At 37.6% G+C, this 19936-nt stretch overlaps 1 protein-coding gene across 3 annotated transcripts in view; it reads right to left on the reverse strand.

Annotated features, from left to right (window-relative positions):
• The window catches only part of vps13d (vacuolar protein sorting 13 homolog D), a 57265-nt gene extending 38900 nt beyond the window's left edge, over positions 1-18365 (reverse strand). For 2 of the 3 annotated variants that reach the window (XM_056449379.1, XM_056449381.1), the window contains exons 1-31: positions 17897-18365; positions 15937-16129; positions 15765-15842; positions 14922-15112; positions 14625-14705; positions 14414-14530; positions 14231-14335; positions 13974-14144; positions 13603-13703; positions 13296-13464; positions 12903-13004; positions 12234-12438; positions 11929-12111; positions 11706-11836; positions 11517-11583; positions 11075-11254; positions 10854-10984; positions 10614-10746; positions 8255-10507; positions 7988-8139; positions 6821-7903; positions 6630-6720; positions 6424-6550; positions 6134-6314; positions 4137-4319; positions 2658-2805; positions 2322-2535; positions 2052-2223; positions 913-1028; positions 614-826; positions 260-531 (exon numbers count right to left, since the gene is read on the reverse strand). In XM_056449379.1, the coding sequence (XP_056305354.1) occupies positions 260-531; positions 614-826; positions 913-1028; positions 2052-2223; positions 2322-2535; positions 2658-2805; positions 4137-4319; positions 6134-6314; positions 6424-6550; positions 6630-6720; positions 6821-7903; positions 7988-8139; positions 8255-10507; positions 10614-10746; positions 10854-10984; positions 11075-11254; positions 11517-11583; positions 11706-11836; positions 11929-12111; positions 12234-12438; positions 12903-13004; positions 13296-13464; positions 13603-13703; positions 13974-14144; positions 14231-14335; positions 14414-14530; positions 14625-14705; positions 14922-15112; positions 15765-15842; positions 15937-16033 (7447 nt within the window). In that variant the 5' untranslated portion in view covers positions 16034-16129; positions 17897-18365. The remainder of the gene's footprint in view (positions 1-259; positions 532-613; positions 827-912; positions 1029-2051; positions 2224-2321; positions 2536-2657; positions 2806-4136; positions 4320-6133; positions 6315-6423; positions 6551-6629; positions 6721-6820; positions 7904-7987; positions 8140-8254; positions 10508-10613; positions 10747-10853; positions 10985-11074; positions 11255-11516; positions 11584-11705; positions 11837-11928; positions 12112-12233; positions 12439-12902; positions 13005-13295; positions 13465-13602; positions 13704-13973; positions 14145-14230; positions 14336-14413; positions 14531-14624; positions 14706-14921; positions 15113-15764; positions 15843-15936; positions 16130-17896) is intronic. The other variant, XM_056449380.1, reaches the window with a different exon arrangement.
• Between the last annotated feature and the right edge of the window lie 1571 nt (positions 18366-19936).

Raw genomic sequence — 19936 nt, forward strand, 5'->3', positions numbered from 1 at the left:
CTTAGGATATAAGGTTGAGGTGAAGTGATTTGTTGTCGTTGTCGTTTTGAACTTGCTTTAAATAATTGGTCTCCTGTTATATATCTACTATGTATTTTGTATGTGGCAGCCTTTATGTCCAAGACCAATTTCCTTAGGAACAAATAAAATATCTTCTATCTTTAAATCTGAAGCACTCTATTCCCCTTCAATTCAATTTATACGCTTCCAATGAGATGTACACATTGAAAAGTGCTAGAAATGAACCCAGTATAGTTACCTGTCACATTGACTTTGACCTCCAGCTGTTTATCTTGAATGACAGGCACAGTGGATCGCTTGGTGACCACGCCACTCTTGACTGTTTTGGGCATGACGGCTCCAGTGCAACCTTGGTCACTGCTGCCACTTGGCCAGCGCTGGTGTATTGGTGCTGTTGCTTTTTCCACAGGCATGTGCAGAAAGTCCTGTACCAGCTGCAGCCAATCAAAAATGAGGAACACTCGCAGATTGTTTAAAACCACGGTGAAGCATGAGGAGTCCCTTGTTGATCTGTGAAGCAGGCAAAATATAGAATATAGCATACATTTACTGTTCATATGCAGTTAAATGTGGTTTCAGTAACAGTCTTGACCTGTAATGTAGCTCCAGCTGCAGCGAAGCTCGGTTTGTACCAGTCCTGGATGGCTGCAGAATGCAATCAAACACATTGTGCTTGCCTTCTGTAGGGGCACTGCTGCCAGTTAATCGAGTGTCGTGGGCCAGGAGTGAATGGGAGACCAGGTTCACAGACTTGGAGCCATTAGAGAAACTCTCGAACAGGAGCTTCGATTTCATAAAATCAAATCTATTTGGAATGAAAGGTTAAGATCGTCAGATATATCTTTGGTCTATGCAAAAGTGCAAGGAAATAAAATATTCTGAAAGAATTACCTTGCCAAGGAGCGGTTAAGACCTGTGGATTTATGGTTGTCCAGTAACTCCAAACTGACGTCCTTCATGTCCACCAGAAGAGACAGGGATGTGAACACATCACCACTCAAAACGGTCTGCAAGATGACACTTACATTAATACATTATGACTGTCCTGCAAAGACTGCATATTACTTCATCTTACAAAAATGTATAGAATATTATAATAATTGAATTTTCTCTGCTTTCTGTCTTAATTACAGATAGGAAACAGAAAGCAATGGGGGAAGAAGTAATTACTGAATTTTGATGTACAAACTAATAAGCTAGTTTTGTCTTAATTGCAGATAGGAACAGAAAGCCACAGGGGAATGAATTAATGAATTTGACTGAGAAATAAGCCATTCTCCATAATTTATTTCAGGAATCTAATATTTAGGACATTAAGTGCAGTTTTTTTTTTTGTTCATCACTGTTCCAAGCTGTTAATAACTAGATAACTGTTATTCAGTTATTAAACTAAAATGAATCAACACTGAACTGATCTGAGCTTGATGAAAATGATCCTTGCACAGAGATGCTTTTACAGTAGCTTAATTATTTTTTATAATTTATTCATTTTATCCAGTAACTGAACCGGATAAAGTCTTTTTAGAGGTACCAAATGGAAGAATCATTTTCATCGTCTCATTTAATGAGGTTTCATCATTCATTCAGTTATTTTCCTCCTTTGTTTATGTGAAGAGGTTTTGAATAGGGGAAAAGGGGTACGTGATAGCTTTGTTTAAAAAATATATAATAATTAAACAGTATTTTGCTGTATGTGTTTTGTAACGGTACCTTAGTTGGTTTTGGCCTGATACAATAATAATAAACAAATAATAAATGATTAGCATACTATAGTAATTATTACTTATGTTTTATTAGATAAGTACAAAGTGAAAAGTGTTTTTTTTCTTTCATACTTTGACTTTCAGGGTCAAACCAACTGCTATATAAAATACTTCACCATTCAGTAATTGCTTTTGGTTTCACAAGACATGTTTTATTTGTGTTTTTTGCAAAATGAGTGATATACACATAATGTCAGCTTGCACATTGTTAAAGCAAGATAATAGATGATAAACACTGCCCACCGCTAGCTGTGGTAACAAGCTTACATATGAGCTGGGGTCCTGGAGATTGTAAGGTCTGAGAAACTCCTCCACAGGCTCTCCCAGATTGTGCTCCAAGAGTCCACGGATCATCTGATACCTCTTCAGGTCCAGCGAGCAGTGGACAGAAGACAGGCTGCCATGAATGGACATGTCCGGGACAGCATGACTTAATTCCCTAAGCCACAAATGAAATACACGACAACTGAATTAAAAATGGGAGTATTTTTTGGAACAGACAGGAAACAGAAGGCTAAATGTGCACAATGGACTGACTTGTCCAGGTTGCGCTCAACTTTCAGCTTCAGATGGCAACGCTCCTTTAAGAGGCTCTCTCCACTTCTACGCACTGAGTAGGATGGGAAGACCAAATCGGTTTCTAGATGCTTTCCAGCACTGTCCCATGGCTCACAGGGCAATCGCTCTGCAGCAAAAATGTCCATCTCTTGAAGGTCAAGCGCTATACAATCCAGCAGGCACACATGGTCTTCTGTAACACATATAAATTGAATTTAACTGGGTAAATACAAACCAAGCTCGGGGGTACAAAATGACTACTAGTACAATTTAATAGAAAATTTTTCCCCATAATGAAGCATTTTGGTTGCTGACCTAGACCTAGAACATCTCCTTCTGGTATGCATCCGAGACTGGGCTGAGGTTTGCCCAGCATAAATCCAGAAGATGTGCTGAAACTTGTAGGCCTTTTTTGACTAGTCTTCCCAGCATCAGAGGCGGAATGGACATCCTTCACTCGATCCTTCAAGAATGATTCATGTTAATAATCAAGTGAAGAGAAGCCCGAAAAACAAATCTAACACATTTATTCATTATAGAGAAAATCAGTAGAGAAACAACAACTTTGGCACTTCTAAATATTTACATTTAAAAAAAAAATCCCAATAAAAGTCAGAGCTTAGTTCAGTGTGTGCACCGCAGCCGAAATACTGATATTGAAAACACACATTCCAATTACACTGAGATAAGGCATTTCATTTACATTTACTAACACAGTTTGCTAATCTTCAAAGGCATGCATGAGTCAGTTTTAACATAATTTAAAGCATAGTTCACCCAGAAATAACATTCATTATTTACTCTTTCATGTTCGTACAGGTTTAGTGCATGAAAGGAGTAAATAATGGCATACTTATAATTCTTGTGTGAAATTACAGTGTTAAAGTTCACTGCATTTCCTACAAGCAACGCTAAAGTGGAATTTACTCAACGTGAGTCATGAAAACAAGATAAGAGAGAAGAAACACCATCCTATTACCAAATAAAACACACACACACACACACCAGTTTAGCATGCCCTAATACCTTATAATGTGAGGGATCCTTGTATGAATTTGCATGCAAAATCAAATTCTTCAAAAATAAATGACGAGAGTGATGTTAGTGTTTTTAAACCGTTACTTTTGAAGGGACAGTTCACTCAAAACTTCAAACTTACTCAATATTTATCCCCAAGTGGTTACAAACCTTTGAGTTTTTTTTTTATGTTGAACACAAAAAAACATATTTAGAAGAAAGCTGAAAACCTGCTAACCATTGAGACCCAAAGTAGGAATAACAACATGTATGGAAGTAAACTATGGGAGTCAATAGTAACTGGTTTCCATTGTTCATCCAAATATATTTTTTTATTAACAGAAGAAAGAAAGTCAAAAGGATTTGTGACAACTAAAAGGTGAGTAAATTATGTCATATTTTCAGTTTTGTGTTAACCAGCCCATTAAATTACATTTGACAAACTGCAAACAATTACCCAGTTGTGTTAATATCAAAGTTTTAGTGCAAATATGTGAACTTTACCATGCGCAATAAAAATTGGGACTACATCCATGAAGCACTTTCCTCTAAGATTGTTTAAGATGTTGAGTCTTGGCTATTAAAACTCAATGGGTTTACCCTCCCAAGTCTTCTCACATAATTAAATCATTCTCAGATTGCAGCAAACAGTAACAATAACAGTAAAATGCTCCTTAAATGCATCCCACATCTGGCAGTATTATGTGTACCGTATTTGGGGATGACAGGACTCACCAGAGAAGGCAAAAAGGTATGTGCCATTGTAAGTTTCTCTACCTTATCTCTGAGAGAGAAGGTGCCACGAGCGCCAGCTGGCAGAAAGCAGTTACGCACTCGGAGTTGGCCCAGGTTGGCCACTATGAGGCGTTTCGAGCGGGAGCTTTCTGGGATCAAGAGAACAGGAGCACCTGCCTCTATGTCCAGCAGCACACGAGCAGCTCGCTGTGGCCTCTCACGCACCTGGAGGATAGACAGTGAATTAACAGCAATCCCCTGACAACGTTACTAGAATGTCATAATGACTACATAGAAATAAATGTTACCTCCATGCCAGGAATCTCTTGTTTAGAGCTAAACTAATTTAGAAACTAAAATATTACAAATAAATCATGTTTTATAATGTTTAACATGTTTTGGTTTGTTGAATTTGTTTTGTGTGATTAAAAATATGTAATATTTCCATTTTTTGTGTTTCAAGTTTCAGTTTTCAGTTGAGTAACTCACTAGTTGAGTAATGGTATGTAATTAAAAAATATGTTAATGACTTTCAAAACACATATAATGTATCATTACCGAATTAAATAATATAAATAACATTATCATTCATTATAATACTAATAATTTAATAATACAAGCAATAGTCATTTTAATCAAATAATAGATTATAAAAAAGGATTTTAGAAATCACATTTAAAAATAAAATTGTATTAAAATAAGCTAATAAATGTTTTATTAAATACACTAATATAAAGAATAGAAATAAAAGTAACATAATAAAAACTAATCTTTTCCAAATAAATTTAAACTTTTATCACCAAGTACCACCTCAGAAAAAAAATGTCTTTCCATGCACCACCATAATGAATAAAAAATAGATAAAAGGTCAATGTTTAAATTAAAATGTGCTTTTAAAAGTTAATTAAAAATAGCACTGTTCTTAAGAAGTAAAATGAAAACTGCTGTACTTAAATGCAAAGAATTACCATAAAGTAGCCTATTCATCAAAACCTGGAAATGTTCTTTGGACCTAATAAATATAGGCTATATGTCATCATATTCAAATATAAACTCTTTTTGATACATTTTTAAATATATGTTGCATGTATAAATGTATTATAAATGACTTGAAATCTAAACATTGACTTGTATTTTTCATTTATGAACTGGATTTACATATTTAAACTAGAAATTAGATCTGCTTACTGCGCGTTAAGAGTAGGCTTTGTGTGTAATTAAACTGTACCTGTCAACATAGGGATATGAAAATAGGGGATACACCTCCAACAACCATTACAAATATGTGGAGGAAATTAGCTTCAAATGGAATACATAACAATTAGAACATTGAAAATAAAATAAAAGGTTTAGCCTATTAAAATCAATTTACTGATCACATCAGTGTTATCGTTTAAAGGGTTAAAAGTGTATTCATTTTTTTACTTGAATTATTCAGCGATTTCTCCATGCACCACTAGAAGAAAGCCAGTTTGAGAACCACTGTTTTAGACCCATTTATATACATTTTGACCATATAAATTTGGGCTTTTAATAAAAAACCAGCCCAATTCAGAAAATAATGAACTGTGAAATTAATAAATCAATAAATCAACAAAAAATCTGTGAAAGAGCTTCAAATATTGTTGCTTTCTTAATACAAAAATGTAATAAGCACAAAAGAGCGAGTCTGACAGTGAGACACGACAGTGGGCAATTGCTGATTCTCCGCTTGTGGTGTTTAGTAGGAGATTAGAGGCAGGACAGACAGCTCAGTGTCCAGCCTCATCACCAGTGTCTCCAGTCTAAAAGAAATGGGTGTTGACAACTACTTGTATAACTCTATCATGTCTCTGCGGGGAAGGATTGAGGGCAGCCAGCTGATCACCCAAATGGCAAGCGGCTATCTGAGCAGCAATTGCGGGTCTGTTTTCCCTGGGATACATGCATCATTTGCACTAGGTTATACAAAAGCACACACGGATGGGCTATATAAACATAATCTTTCATTCTGTCCAAAGGTTACTTCTGAACAAACAGAATAAAAATGGCCCACTTACAGCCTGACCCTCAACGGCTGCTCTCTGCCTGCCCAGGACGTCCTGTAGCTGGGTGAAGTGTTGGATAAAGGCCACTACCTCAGCCTGGAAGCGCTGTGTATGGACATACTGCACTGAGGCCATCTGAAGAGACACCTTCATATCATATTCTCGTTGCAAGAAGAGGTCAGTTTCTCCATACCTGAAGACAGAAGCAAGGTCAATGCTAAATCATGGGCACACAAAACGTGCAACTGCACCTAATAAGCATGAAATCCATGTTTAAAAAAATTAATGTAACGAGAATATACTTGTAAATGTTATAGACGAGAGCCTCTCCACCCCTTGTTGTAAAACGTTCTCTATATAGATCCCCATGAGGGGTCAAATCACTCAGAGATAAACTTCCCAGACTCCCTTGCAATGCCAAATCTCCATCTGAAAAGTCATATATAAATTAAACAAAAACCACTACTCAGAAAATGTCTGATCTGATTTTAAAAAAAGTTGTACAAACCAATCATTTCCATATGTGTAAACAGTTTAGAGACACTAGCTTTGGCAAGCTCATTGGTTTTCTTTCTCAACACCAGTGATAAAGAATGAACCTGTGAAGAAAATTGTTGAAAATTGGAGGGAAAAAGTCTATAATTTGCTGAACATATGTAATATACATTGTTTTATGAATAAAAATGTTTATATTCATACCTTTAAATCTAGCTTTGTATTGACCCTTTCTTCAATCTCTGGATACAAATCACTAAAGTCATTGAGTGTGCAATTTTCTGGTGAGTGTTCATGTATAGGCTGTGGCGTGGTGGTAGGCACTTTGACTGCATGATTGTTAGCAGTAGAGCCAATGCCAAAGAAGTCTAGAATCATGACCCAGGTTTGCAGTGTTATGAGAATATCAAGGCAGTTGAAGTCCACGTCCACACTACGACCGATGCTGCCATACCGTGTCTTAAATTCAGAGTGCCGCCTATCAACCATTAACACATTGATATGTACCAAAGAGTCGTCAAAATCTGGTCGTGGGTGTGGAGATGGAGTTTGGCGGGATGGGGATGGAGGTGGTGTGCTGGGACACTCTGCATCCTTCTTGCTCTTTCGACTGGATGCAGATGGCGTACTGGGATGCCTCTGATAAAACTGGAAAACATTCTGTGCCTCTTCAAATTGAGCTGGAAGAGAACGGGGCATTTCAGTGTACAGAACATTGGATGCTGTCGGGCAAGATTGTGATAGATATTCCTTTGGACTAAAGGTGGAAGGCTTTGGAGCACCTCTAGACACCATGAGGTGTTTGTATTTTGATTCAGGGTTTGGCTCTAGCAAGTCTTCCATTAACAAGGAGTGAAGGGCTAGTTGAATGGAGATTGAGTGGGGATGATCTTTAGTGAAGTCTCCTTCCAGATCTTGAAACCGTAGACTAACCAACCCTTGAGATCCTTGGCTGAGATCTCCACTTAACTGCACTTGCAGCTCAGAGACTCGAAAGGTGGCCCTCACTTGGGTAAAAGAAGGAGGCTGGAGAGGAGGGCTTTCATTATGCAGTGGAAGTGTTGCTGAAAGAGATGATGACAGTGTGGAATAAGAGACTCCACCATGAGGAGGGTCTCGGGCAAAGAGCCCACCTTGATGATCAGGGAATCGGTGTGGTTTAGTGGAGGAGGGTGTGGGAGGTGGTGGGGTGGGTGGTTGACTTGGGGTTACTCGTTGATCTTCAGTGAAGGAGAGATTATCAAGAGTCTGAAGGACCTGTTCATACACAGGCTTGCAGAGACACACCTGAGGGAAAATATGTCAAATTAAATATCAGGAGATGTGTATAAGATAAATGGACAGCTGTTGTGCAATTTTGTGGTGCTTTACCTGCACAGCGTTAACAAATTTGCCTTCTACTCTTAATATCCCAGTGCTTTGGTAAGGTTCATCACAAGACAAAAAGTTAAAGGTAGAGTTTTCGTCAACAGGGATTTTCTCAACAGTGAGCTGGATTGTTGCATCTTTTAATATATGAAATGCTGAAAGAAGAAGACATAAATACAGATTTTTTAATGTCTTAAAGCATCTATTAAAACATAAAGGATAAGATAAAGTTGTGAATTCCCAAAATTTAACTGACAACAAAAAACTGACCTTTTCCTCTGCTTAAGTACTCAAAGAAGTCATGTCGTGTAAACTGTGGCTCGTTCAAATTAATGTTGCCACCATGAGAAGGTGAGGGTCCGGAAGTGGTGCTGCTGTTGAGTCTTGCTCCTTTCCTTAAAAACAAGTTGCTTGTGTTGACTGAATAAAGTCTTATATCTCTTACTTCAACTTGTAGTTTCTCCCCTTCCGAGTCTTGCCCAGTAACAAAGTTCTGAATTCGTATGCTCCCTAAATGTCCAACAAGCAGCTCAGGGTGACCAGGCTTTCTAGGAATTGACACAACGGGGGACTCTATACTGACATCTAGAGTCAGCTTGACCAGAAAAGAATCTAAGGCTGGTTCTTTTTCAGGGACACAGAAATCATCTTCCTCGAATGGGTCAAGTGTCCAGTTGCATTGACTCTGCCTCCTGGATCTTCTGCACGGGTTGTCAAAGAGAGACACCATACCACTGTACTCTGCTGTTTTCGTCACCAATACAGTAGAGACCTTTGTAGCTGCAGTCTTCAGCATAAACCTGAAATTATCCTCTACTTCATTTGCTGATAAACTGAGCTCTTTCAGGAACTTTGCCGAGTGGTTATAGTGTAAAGATGCCATCTGAAGTTGAAGGGAGCATTCTCCTTGAGATTTTTCCATAAAGCGGAAACTCAAAGCTTCGGAAGGAGTCATGCCAGCAATGGGAAAGAATGCCACACCATCTGTAGAGGTGCTGTCCTCTACACTTCCAATACTGACCACAAACTGACTTCTGCCACCTTCCTGAGTCAAGTCTACAAGCTGAATGCATCCTAGAGAACCATTGACATCCAACCGACTTCCCATTGATACATTGACTTTTGTCCCATTTATACTGGCAGTAGCAATTTTCATGCCTTTCTTCTCACCTCCCAAAACAGTACCAGTAGTAACAGTTCTTAGAAGGAGTAAATTTAACCTGTGAATTTCAACAGTCAGTTCTTTATTCTGGACATAAGTGGATTGATAGTTCTCCTCGTTGTCTTCTCCATTAGGCACTGGTGCTATCTGTTGTGCTGGAGAGCTTTCTTCTTTAGGAAAAGACTGCTGAAGGAATTTTAGAAGCTCTACCATGGTTTCAGGGTTAAGGATGATATCCAGGTTGTTGACCTGCATGGAGGTGACTTGAAGTGAGCTGTCCAAGTTCATAGAAGGGCAGTCTGAGCTGATAAATTGGTATTCCAACTTAATGAGAGCCTCCTGGTCTCTTAGTGGAGAGCCCCGTGGAGATGCTTTGTCAAAAGCAAGATCTGAAGAGTTCCTATGCAAACCTGGTAGTTCTGGAGATTTATTGTCTGGTGAGACAGGGGACGTGGGCTGGCTCTCTCGTAGACTTCCAGTAGGAACATCAAAACTTAAATGTTTATGAGATGCAACAAGAAGATCAAAGTCTGAGCCATACGTTTGCAATGTGTCCACCAGATAAAGGCCATGAACTGTGAGGGAAACCATTGCGTCATATGGCCGCTTCACAAAATGTGCATTTGTTCCAAACACTTTCAGAACAGAAATATACCGTCCACCACTTTCAATGCCAAGCTGCATATAATTGATACTAAACTCTACCAGAAGAAGTTTAGATTCCACAAGCACCTCTCGGGTATGCTGCTCAAGTGTCATCACACTCTTGGTAAGATTTTTGTCAGAGCCCTGGAGCTTCCAATCACTGTCTTCCCTCTGAAAGATCTTCTCATGACGAAGTGTAAGTGGGTCAGGAGATTTGAGATTTTCCCCATTACTCTCACCTTCATCAGCCCCTGAATTACCAAGTCTAGCCAGGCAACTTCTCAGGGCAGTCATCTTCTCCAGGTTGATGTGCACTTTGAGGTCTGGTAGTGTTCCTGAGAGAACAGCCCCTGGAAACTGAGGGTCTGAGGTGTATCGCAGTCGTTGCTCTAGCTGTAGTAGGACATTGAATTTCTCCACCACATGTGTGGGCCCCACTTCACTCTCCTGAAGATGCTTCCAATTGTCTTTATAATGACCAACCATGATCTGAAGGTCATTGAAAGATAAAGAGTACTTTTCATAAAGGTTCCTGCTGATAATTTGGGCACCTTCTGATGACTTAAGGCTGCTGAAATCACGGTGCTTCTCCTGACCTTTGACATCCACCTCTTGTTCTGGAGGCGGAGATGCAGGTGGTGTTGCTAGTGGGGTCTGGAATTCTTCATCACTTTCTCCTTCTGTCTGAGAGGTCTTAAGATTTGTTTTATGATCTTCTATGTGAACAAAAATAAAACTGTCACAAGTGGCTATCAACTGCAATAAATTATGAACACACAAAAAGATGAAAGCAGAAAATTAGATTTGACCAGAATCAGTTACCTTGAGAATTAGTAAGAAGAATACGCCCAAGGTCTACAACAACTAGCATGGGGTCTTCAGACTGAAAATCATCTGGGAAGATGACTTGAGGGGCACAAATATCCAATTTCATAGTCCAATGTTTACTGTTCTCCTGTAAAATGAAAACCACAGCAGAATTATGAAAACATATCATAATTGATTTACTATAATAATAAAAAAAAAGAGTACTGATTGATTGTAATTCAATTATTCTCGTACAATGAACTCTCCAACTAGCAGCTGATCAATGGTTTGTCTAATTTCCGCCTTGGTTTGCATCTTCAGCTTGTTATATTGCCTCCTGGCTGCTTCAGCCACTCTCAGCTCTAACTCAGACTGATATCCGAATCCTGAAAAATGTCACGTAAACCATATTGATCTGATATTTCACAAAAGCAATTCAAACTAATTTAAGAGGGATGCTTATCCTTAATACAAACCTGAGGTGTGGACCCTTCCTTTGTAGAAAAACTCAGCCACTTTCTTGATAGCCTGAGGGTTATAAATGATATTAAGGGGACTGGTATTGACCTCTAGTCTCCTCTCAAATTTGCTCCTTATTGGATTACGTTCATAAATCATCTCAAAGACAGGTGGTGCTGATGATTCCACATCTGAAGCTGAAAAAGGTAATAATAATAATATTAATATGATTATAATAATTTAAAGAAAACATTTACAGAAAGATTGGAAGCTGGTAGCCAATGATATCTGTAGTAGGAAAAAAATACTATGCATGTCAATGGGCAGCGGTTTCCAACATTTTTCAGAACATCTTTTTTGTGTTTAACAGAACAAAACTCAAACAGGTTTGAGACAGTAGAGGAATAATGACATAATTTGGATTTTTGGGCTGACCTATGCCTTTATTCAATTACTCACCGGGATTGCTATATTCTGTGCTGTTAGTCTGGCCAAACGGTTGATTGATTGCAACAACAACCTTGTCCTTAAATGAAGAGTAGTGATATGAAAATTATTATAACATTTATATTTCTGCCACAGATCATTTCAACACAATATATTACTGTTCTATAATCCCAAGCAACTTTAAATGTGGGAAAATCTAACCGGTTTTGGAGAAACAAGCACTGGAAAAATTGAGCCCTGCGTAGTAAGATCACGGAGAAACAGCCCACCAAGTTTCACTGTGAGCAAGGATGACTCAGATCGAGGTAGAGACTCAACTTCAATCTTCACACCTGTAATGCAAAATAGAAAATGTGAAAAATCAACTTTGAAATTGATTTAACACCACTGAAACATAAATGCAATAAGTAGATACTGAAAATACCTGAAAACTCCAGCTGAATGACCCCACTCTCACTCAAAAGAGGTTTATTTTTGTTTTGATGGTACAGTGTGACAGCCGCTTTCTCAAGCTTAAAGTCCAGCCGTGCAAAGAGATGATCCCTTCTTGTAAAGGTATTCAATGTTTGTGAATCCTCCAAAGGGTCAAAGAGATCATCTGTCTCAGCTGTTTGGAGGAGACAGATGTCTTGTTACATGGTTCATTATATTATTTGATACAGATTTTATTTCCAAGAAGCACTGCATGTAAAATTGTTAAACCATGATAAGCATAAATAGAAAACTGACCGAGAATTTCCCACTGTGCAGTGCCTGGTAAAAGCTCATCCGAAACCGGCTGTCCATCTGGCCCTCTTTCAGCCCCCCCATACCAACCACCCCAGCCTGGGAACCAAGACTGCAGATACTGAATCATTCCAGAACTTCCACTTTTAGGTATGGAGCCTGAGGGAGAAGTAGCTGGGGACTCATTTATTAGAGGCTCCCGTAGACTCTAAATGGATGAGAGGTATGATTCAAATTATTGATGAGTGTTTTCGGGTTTTGACACATTGAGAAAGAGCTTCTTTTGACATCTTCATGGGAAAAACGGAGAAAGTTTACAACCATTTTATGAATAATACTTTTATAATATTCTTTAAAAACAATTTTAAATAATAATAAAAAAAGATTTTTAAAAAGATGAAACAGTTTTTAAAGATTTACTTTGATAAAAATTCTACCATTTTTGAAGAATTCTACCAAATTTTATTAATTAAAAAAATTCCTTTAAAATCGCTCCAGATACAAGTCTTTGTCTGATAACATTAAAAATAGCTATTTCAATATTGACATTTTGTTGTTACATTGCTAATATTTTTTTTGTTCATAGAAGGAAAAGGATCATATTTCATAGCATCGATAACATGTCATTTTTTCAAGGACATACAACTAGGACAGTAAGTAATCTCAGCTTGCCTCAGCAATTTCCTCATGCTTCCGGAAGGAGACATAAACAGTCTCCCGGAGAATCTGCAACTCCTCCAATGTCTGTTCATCTTCAATCCTCTCCATCTCACTCTATTAATGTGAAAGACAGAGTAAGTTTTCATTTTGATAAATAATAAAAACAGAAGTCCCAGGCACTACAAGGATATGATTTCATTGTTTATCTTTATGAATCCTTTACCCAAAGAGCACCCACACATTACTTACCCCTGAAGCACTTTTGGTTTGATAATGTTTTTAAGTTTTCATATTGTTTGAAAACCATGCAAACTGATAAAACATGCAAAGCTAAAAAGCTCTTGAGAAATTAGACAATATAAGTTTGTTCTGAAAACCCTTCTATTCTAAGTCTATAATTCTTACCTCCTCCTGTGGACTCAGAGTAACTCCTCTAAGCCTCTGGACATACAGGCTAGTGTAGAGTTTAGCATCACGCGCCCTGTGCAGAGCAAAATCCCAGCTTCCGTGTCGGCGCTGCTTTCTGATCTCATGCAGGTTAGCATTAATGGCAAACATCCACCACTGTCGACAGCTTCAACAATAAAGGCAACATTATTCTAGAGGACAATGCCTTTGTCAAACAAAGAATTTTTCAGGTTTTAATCTACTTAGACGCTTATTTTAAAACATATTTGGCTTATTTGTAATAAAATGAAAAAATAAATCTTACTTTCCAGAAATGGGAAGTTTAGGTCTCCACTTTCGAAAAAGCATCTCCTTTTCCCGTCTGTCCAGTTCTTTGAGGAACGCCATGATCTGTTGATACTGAACCTGTATTCAACCACCAGTTCATTCAATTGAGCTCACAAGAAAACAACCATATAACATAGACTGTTCATATTTAGTAGATTTCGAATGAACCTCAGAATGATTACATTTATACAGTAAGAGAACAGGCAGCAAGCCACTTCAGTATTTTGGGCGTTCACATTATAAGCAGACATAAAAAGGAACATATTACAAATCAATCAAAAAAAACAGTATACATGTTATTTCAGTTTAAGATTTAATAAATGCTGAAAGATCTTAAAAAGTCGTTACCTGTGACAGACGCAGCGAGAGGGGTTCCAGTTGCACTTGGCCCTCAATGCGAGGTGTGTTACGAGATCGTAGTGGTTCTTTGGATGCATTCCTTCTCACCAGCACTGAGGCACATACTGGCTCAAATATATACTGATGTTCGCGGCTCTGCATACATTTGCTCATCCGCTCCTGGAGCAGAAAGTTTTTTGAGAAAAGGTTTACCTCAAGCATTAGTCAATGCGTCATTGAGTGTCCTGACAGTGTCAGCAATCTACCTGTATTTCTGATGGGGGAAGATCTCCAAGCATGGTGCACTCTGTGTCCCAGTAAACACTGAATTCACTGATTTCCAGCTCCTTCTGCCGAATAAGCTTCTGTGCCTGTGAGTGAAAAGCATATGTTTAAAATAAATAAAGCATTTAAATTCAAGAAGGCACAGAAAAATGTGAATAACTCACTGGTTCTTTAAAGCAGTTTTGTGCTGATACATTCTTGATACAAACACCAAAGGCATAGGGTTTCTCAGGGTTGGAGAAATCATCTTCAAATCGTAAGTGGACACCTTGAATTTTCAACTAATAACATACAGAGAAATAATATATCTGAAAATAAATCGATACAGCAGCAAAGTGCAAGCAAAGAAATGAATATGGCAACAGTAAAAATTACCTCAATGTTCTCAACGATTCTAGTCACAACGGATGCTGTGACAGAGTACCAGTAGGATTCTCCCTTCTGCTCACATTCACTCTATAGGAACATTTAAAGTATGCAAAAAAAATATGTTTTTGTATTGCATATTTTATACATACAATAAACTGATTCATCAATTAATGTTTAGCACTCTGTCTATACAAATAAGGAATAGCACGAAAGAAAAACTGTGTAAAAATAAGTAACAGAAGTAAAAAAAACATCCCTGTAAAAAGCAATAAGTGAATGCTAATGTTTTCTAGCAGCCTGTACCTTCCACTTGTCCTCTAGTGCCTTGAGCAGCTGTTTCTTCTGCTCTCTCTCAGCTTCTCTTTCTTGCACCTCATCATATTCCTGGGGGAGGGCCGGGCCGATAATCAGGTTTAGCTGGGACATGCAGATGACCCATGGATCACTGTGTGGTCGATAAAAGGGGATCTGCAGGGTGATCTTTCCAATGACACCTGGAAAGAAATACACAAGAACAGAATGTTTTTGAAATAGGAATCTTGGTAACATTAAAAACATCTTTGCTAACTTCATCCTTTTTGAACTTCATAATTTTTTAACCTTTGAACAGAAGTCTAATATTTAATATCTAAGTTATGAATAAATATCAATGAAATTGAGCAAGTAATAATACCTAAATATAAATTAAAAGGTATATACAATACAGATGTCATAATGATACTTCACAAGAATATCCAGATTACTCTGTTTTGACACAATCACTAGACGTAAATAGACTATCTGAGCCTTAGATAAAAGACAAAATCAAAATACATTCATTGAGGATTAATGATCTAAAATCATGAATATTACTTCAGACAACTATGCTTAAAATAACATGCAAACAAAATATCATCAATACTCCAGTAATCAGTAACCCAGCTCACTTGCTCAAAATCAGGTTACTTCAAAGTGGCCACCATGCGATCACATGACCACCCAAATACTACTCATTTATATCAAGGCTTCCTTAGGTTACCTATTATAAAACACTTCACTTTGTTTGATGAATTAGGGTCACAGTGATAGGCGCAGTATAAAGTCCAAGGTGACTGTCATATCAGCGCACAAAACAAACTAATTAAATACTGAACCTTTAACACTGACCTGCTTTGACCTCAAAAGGCAGATCAAATCCTCGTAGTGCATCTTTTCTTAGTGGAAGGTTCTCCAACTCCACTGCCCCTAAATTACAGCAATATGCATAGTTCACAAAATGATACACAATACAGACAGCAAACTCTGATGAGCAAGGTCTAAAACAAATACATTCAAATACCTTTGAGAAGAGCAATGGAGAGCTGGTCAGTGTTAAGATTGCTCACATATTTGCCAAGATATGTGTTGAGCACCCAGGCAACAAGTCCTTCCAACATTATAGGAAGGAAAGAGTGCGCTGGGATTATTCAGGCAGAGTAAATCCCAGCAGGCAATGAGCTTCACAGTTAGTGTTCACTCCATTCATCTGAAGTCTGAGGAGTCAAAGAGACACAAAAGTTACATCTTATACAGTTGAAGTCAGAATTATTAATCCCCCTTAATTATTAGCCCCACTGTTCATTTTTTTCCCCCAATTTTTGTTTAACGGAGATAATTTTTTTTGAAACATTTCTAAACATAACAGTTTTAATAACTGATTTAATTTATCTTTGCCATGATGAAAATAAATATTATTTAATTTAAAGGCTTAACTAGGTTAATTAGGTTAACTAGGCAGGTTAGGGTAATTAGGCAAGTTATTGTATAACGATGGTTTGTTCTGTAGACTATCGAAAAAATATATAGCTTAAAGGGGCTAATAATTTTGACCTTAACACGGATTTAAAAAAACTTTAAAACTGCTTTATTCTAGCCGAAATAAAACAAATAAGACCATAACAGTAAAAATAAAACAGTATATCAGACGTACTGTGAAAATTTCCTTGCTCTGTTAAACATCATTTTGAAAATATTTGAAAAAGAATTCTGATTTCAACAGTAACTGCAGCAGAGCTTCCAAAAAACTACAACAATATTCTAAAGACACAACTCTGTAACTTTAACAGATGATTCACTGAATAAGCCTATTAATAACACATAATATTTTATTGATTTGCAAGACTTTATATGCAGGTTTATATGTATATACTTAAACATAAACACTTTTAACTCTGGTGCTGTTGTCTTTTTCTCCCTACTACATCAGAATGGTACTAAATACTTGCTATCTGTACATAAAGTAGACAATTAATAATAAGTTGTTAATAATAATAATAATAATAATTATTATTATTGGGCGATGCAGTGGCGCAGTAGGTAGTGCTGTCGCCTCATAGCAAGAAAGCCGCCGGTTCGAGTCTCGGCTGGGTCAGTTGGCGTTTCTGTGTGGAGTTTGCATATTTTGTTTTGTATTGTGCTCAAACAGAAATCCTTATGAAAGTAACTTTTTCATATATTAAAGTCTCAAAGTTTTTTTTTCAGTTAATAATTGTAAAAAGCCTCAATTTCCTATACATTTTGAAGATAATATGTTTGTATTCATTAACAATAATCATATATATTATTAATTCATGTAATTTTCACTTTTCCTGCAATAATCTGCCGTGCATCTTTTTAAATAAGAGACCAAATTTAAGTCCAAACTAGCGTTCAAGGTTTATGATGACAGTTGGAAATTTAATGTTCAGGTCCCTCTTCAAAAAGTGGTTGACAGGTAATAAATTGATTTTGTTCATTGTAAAAACATTCTTAAATTAAAACATAATACATTAATCTAATTAAAATTAAAAAATGTCATTTTTGTTTGGTAGATTTTAGTTTTATGGTTTTGGGCAACCCTTTGGTCTTGGCATGAATTTGATATATGAAAATAAATAAAAGAAATAGAAAAAAAGAAATACGTTGTTGACAGAATTAAAAGACAACACATGTGACCGTAGTAGTAAATAAAAGTGAAATAAAAACGTTTGTAAGTTTGCTGAGCCCCCTCTAGTGGACCCTTGCCCCTTGCAAAGAATCAATGCCCTAAACATCTACACTACAAACACACTAAAGTGGTTTGTCTAATTGAAAATTTGAACAGAAGAAGCATAACCTCGGGAGCTGCCAGGTTCAGACAGCATTAATCTTCACTGCAATTAATCAATATAAGGAAAGTGAAAGTGAGGTTGTCATTCTGCCCTACAACCCATGAGGATGAGACAAAACAATGACAGCATTCTCATTTTAGCGTAGACTAACATTATTAACGAACAACTTACCATTGTTATGAGACCTGCTGTTCCTCAGTCAACCGCAGTCTATAATCATTTCAGTCCAAATGAGGTTAAGATCCCCAATGTCCAAGCCAATAAGCTGTCCTTGCTGGTTAAAGAGAAAGTAAAATAGCTTCTTTCTTTAAAAAGAATATCCTCACAAAACAAACCGCAGCTGACAACCACATCCGAAAACACACTCGATTCTGTGTGTGTATGTGTGACGAACTAAACAACCCAACTCTGTGTGACTCAACAGCAGTGACACCGGGGCAGCGTTAGCATGAGCGCTCGTCCTTTAGCACTGCACAAACAGCCACCTGCTAACTTTAAAACATAACCAACAACCGGGCACAGTGCGCGCTCACAGACCGTAGTTTAGTCCTCCACCGGTCCGAGTCTCAAGCGAAATAATCCCTTATCTCTAGGCAGTTTCTGTTGTGGGTCCTCTGCGTTCAACTTCCAACATGTCAAACTGAATTCACGAAATGCTTCCTGGAGCCTGCAACGCTTCCGGTCACGTGCCAAAACAAAAGTGATGTCGTCATGTGACATCTAGCGCTAGGGGGTTGATCTGATGATAATTTACATAAATCGGCGTTGAGCTGTTTATCGGCATTGATGCTCATTCGTGTAATATTGATAAACAGGATACAAAAATAAATCGCTATGTAACCTGTTATGTAAACTTATGTAAACGCGTCAGTTCATTTTCCAAGACTGCAGTTCTGGTTTCCAGCATTGGAGGGCGGCAGAAGTGCACGTTCAGTTGTTTACCCCACGGCTGGCATTTAACTTGAAAATGGTCAAATTTCAATGCTTTGTAAACAAATGTCAGTTTTTTAATGTAGTGCTATATTTGTTTATCACTTAAATAGAACAACAGTATGAATAGCTTTTTAATTTAACAATATTTTTAACTACTATGAAAAATACCATTTATTTGAGCAGCTGCTGTTGTCATGAAGGAGTGGAGAGGATGAGACTGATTCCTGTAAGACCCCAGTGACAGACGAGTCCTCACATTGATCCTGAAGGGCCAGCCTGAACCCCAGCCGGTGACCTATTCCACCTGCCGCTTCTCCACAATGGACATCCAGCATTCTCCAGCCTCAGCGCCTAGACTCAGCTCTGCACAAGACGTTTGGCCATGGTCGGGCACAAGACGAAATGGTCGTGCACAGCACAACTGAGCCTGGTTTCTCTCCAGGCTTTTTATCCTTCACTTTCGTCAATTGGTGAAGGGACTTGTGGAGCTGCGCATCGATGGATTTGCTCTTCAGTGTTTAGACTTTCAGCAGTGAAAATTAAACCACACTGAACATGAACTGAACATACATATATATATATATATATGTATATGAGTATATCATGGTTGCATATGTATGGTCTATATATGTATAGAGTTTCATCTGTGTATATTTATGGAGTGTAAATGTATAGAGTGTATCATGTGTGCATATGTATGGTGTGTATATGTAAAAAGTATCATGTGTGCATATTTATGGAATGTATATGTGTGTATATGTATAGAATGCCTTTCATTGATTGGATTCATCAACTTCCAGTTGCTCAGTGGTTATGTGATTCACCACCTCTCACGCCAGAGACCCGGGTTCTATCCCAGACCCTATCATGTGTGCATTTGTACGGAGTGTATCATATGTGTGTATATGCATTGAGTGTATCATGTGTCTATATGTATGTGTGAATATGTATAAAGTGTATCGTGTGTGTATATGTATAGAGTGCATCATGTGTGTGAATGTAAAGGGTTCAAATGTATGGACTGTATCATGTCTGTGTGTATGTATAGAATGTGCATATGTATGGAGTGTGGATGTGTGCATATGTATAGAGTGTTTATTTATAAAATGTATAGTGTGTGTATGTATAGAGTGTATCATGTTTGTATATGTATAGGGTGTGTTTGTATGTATAGAGTGTGCATACAGTATGTATGTAATGTAACGTGTGTGTATGTATGGGGTGTGCATATGTATAGAGTGTATCATGTGTGTATATGAATAGTGTGTATATGTATAG

Source organism: Danio aesculapii, chromosome 23, assembly GCF_903798145.1.
Source record: "Danio aesculapii chromosome 23, fDanAes4.1, whole genome shotgun sequence".
NCBI classification, from domain to species: domain Eukaryota; kingdom Metazoa; phylum Chordata; class Actinopteri; order Cypriniformes; family Danionidae; genus Danio; species Danio aesculapii.